The sequence below is a fragment of the Hoplias malabaricus genome, chromosome 11, assembly GCF_029633855.1.
Source record: "Hoplias malabaricus isolate fHopMal1 chromosome 11, fHopMal1.hap1, whole genome shotgun sequence".
In the NCBI taxonomy this organism is placed as follows: domain Eukaryota; kingdom Metazoa; phylum Chordata; class Actinopteri; order Characiformes; family Erythrinidae; genus Hoplias; species Hoplias malabaricus.
The window spans coordinates 35989579-35992078 of NC_089810.1; the positions used below are offsets into that span (position 1 = coordinate 35989579).

The 2500-nt window shown below is 45.8% G+C and overlaps 1 protein-coding gene across 1 annotated transcript in view; it reads left to right on the top strand.

Moving 5' to 3' along the window:
- zbbx (zinc finger, B-box domain containing) overlaps positions 1 to 2500 on the top strand; it is a 65360-nt gene that overhangs the window by 11150 nt on the left and 51710 nt on the right. The window contains exon 3 of the mRNA XM_066684489.1: positions 757 to 876. Coding sequence (XP_066540586.1) covers positions 757 to 876 — 120 coding nt within the window. The remainder of the gene's footprint in view (positions 1 to 756; positions 877 to 2500) is intronic.

A 2500-nucleotide genomic window follows, 5' to 3' on the forward strand; every position in this document is an offset into this window, starting at 1 on the left:
GCGTGGGTTTCCTCCGGGTGACTGTCTGTGAGGAGTGTGGTGTGTTCTCCCTGTGTCTGCGTGGATTTCCTCCGGGTGACTGTCTGTGAGGAGTGTGGTGTGTTCTCCCTGTGTCTGTGTGGGTTTCCTCCAGGTGACTGTCTGTGAGGAGTGTGGTGTGTTCTCCCTGTGTCTGCGTGGGTTTCCTCCGGGTGACTGTCTGTGAGGAGTGTGGTGTGTTCTCCCTGTGTCTGCGTGGGTTTCCTCCAGGTGACTGTCTGTGAGGAGTGTGGTGTGTTCTCTCTGTGTCTGCGTGGGTTTCCTCCGGGTGACTGTCTGTGAGGAGTGTGGTGTGTTCTCCCTGTGTCTGAGTGGGTTTCCTCCGGGTGACTGTCTGTGAGGAGTGTGGTGTGTTCTTCCTGCGTCCGCGTGGGTTTCCTCTGGGTGCTCTGGCTTCATCCCACACTCCAAAAACACACGTTGGTAGGTGGATTGGCAACTCAAAAGTGTCCGTAGGTGTGAATGTCTGAGTGCATGTTGCCCTGCAAAGAACTGTGACCCTGAACTGTATAAGCGCTTACAGACTGTGAATGAAATGTGAAATTGTGCATGCTCAGAGTAAATTGTACAGTTACAATTAAATCCAAAGTTCCACACATGTCTTGGCTGATGATCTGCATCTGGAGTAAAACAGGAAAAATCTGGGTGAACTGTTTGCTGAACTGTTTTACTGTGTATGTGTGTGTATGTGTCTACGTGTGTCTTCCTCAGATATAGAGGTACCCAGGCCACCTGAAAAAGTGCCAGGGTCTCAACCCAGAAACCCCGTGCACAGCAGGAACCGCAGGCTCAGGGGCAAAGTGTGTGGTCAGTGTGAAGCTAAAAACAGCTGGACTGGTGAGTTATTGTTAGTGCTGTCAAAATTAACATGTTTATGTGCTTTAATACACGCAGAGATGTAAGTAAAAAAGAACGGTTTCCTTTCACCAGTTTGTCATATAAATATATATAACATCACCCTCCCAAAATTACAAGAATTAAAATAACCAAAAAAACTGCATTTAACTGTTTGTTGGGATTCAATTTTTTACCAAAACGTATTTGTGATCCACAGCTAATCATCCACATTAGCTAATGTTTACGTAACTGAAAGTTAACAAAAGCCAGAAGAGTCAAAGCTGATCATGTTTCAGTGAGCGGGTGTCCCCAAAATGTTTGTCCTTATGCCTTAGATAAATAGAAGCTTGTCTAATAGTAGCTACTCAGAGAGCTCAGTTTAGCCTCTGTCCTCTACTCGTCTGTCTTTAGCGAGTCTAGACGAGTGTCGTCTCGTATTCCATTCAAACATGCAGCCTACTGACCCTCCATCCATCCAGACACATAACCGTCCAGCCATTTATCCATCCTCCTTTCTTCCCTTTGATCCCTCCATTCGTCTTCCTGACTGCGCTAACCGATTATAAGTGACGCTAAGTTAAAAAATCTTTGGGCGGCTCACCTAAGAAGGGTTCAGGGACTCGAGGACGCGATCTGTTTTCCTCTCGTTTGAGACAGGTTCCGAGAGAACAGGATTAGTGATGGATGAGTCCGTGAACAGATTACAGTCTTGTTATGGTCCATGTTCTGTTCTCTTCAAGGTTTTCGAATTTTCTGCTTTGGTTTCCATTAAAACTCAACAATACGTCACTCCAGTCATCACAGAGACGTCGGCCTTCACGATACTGACATGTCTGAAGGCTGCGGTATGCAAATGAGCTTCAAAACAAACGGCATTGTATGTGTTGTTTCAGAAAGAAAGTGCAGAAAATGAAACGTTTTCACGGAATTATTCTTAAATACACTCAATGTATCTAAACTCTTTCATTATGTTTAAAAACATTTAAAAGTTATTCAGTCTACTTACAGACAACCTGAAAGGCTTTAGTTTATTTTTCGTATTCCATTGATAGGTTTGAATGGCACAGTGTGATTAAGCCTTTTTTTGGTTAGTGTTGCTCCACTGTCCAGTGCCTAGTTGATACAGTCATGAACAGGTTGTATACTTTGTATATTTCCAATGACACGAGTGAAAATAAGGGACACATCCTCTACACTCTCAGAAAAACCGTCACTGCAGGGGTACCCTAAAGATTACATATTCAGTGCCTTAAGAAAGGGGCTGTAATTGTACTGTATTCTATATTAAGTGGAGATTGAGAAGTTGTAGGGCGGCACGGTGGTGCATGGTTTTGGGTTCAAGTCCTGCTTCAGGTGACTGTCTGTGAGGAGTGTGGTGTGTTCTCCCTGTGTCTGCGTGGGTTTCCTCCGGGTGACTGTCTGTGAGGAGTGTGGTGTGTTCTCCCTGTGTCTACGTGGGTTTCCTCCAGATGGACTGTCTGTGAGGAGTGTGGTGTGTTCTCCCTGTGTCTGCGTGGGTTTCCTCCGGGTGACTGTCTGTGAGGAGTGTGGTGTGTTCTCCCTGTGTCTGCGTGGGTTTCCTCCGGGTGACTGTCTGTGAGGAGTGTGGTGTGTTCTCACTGTG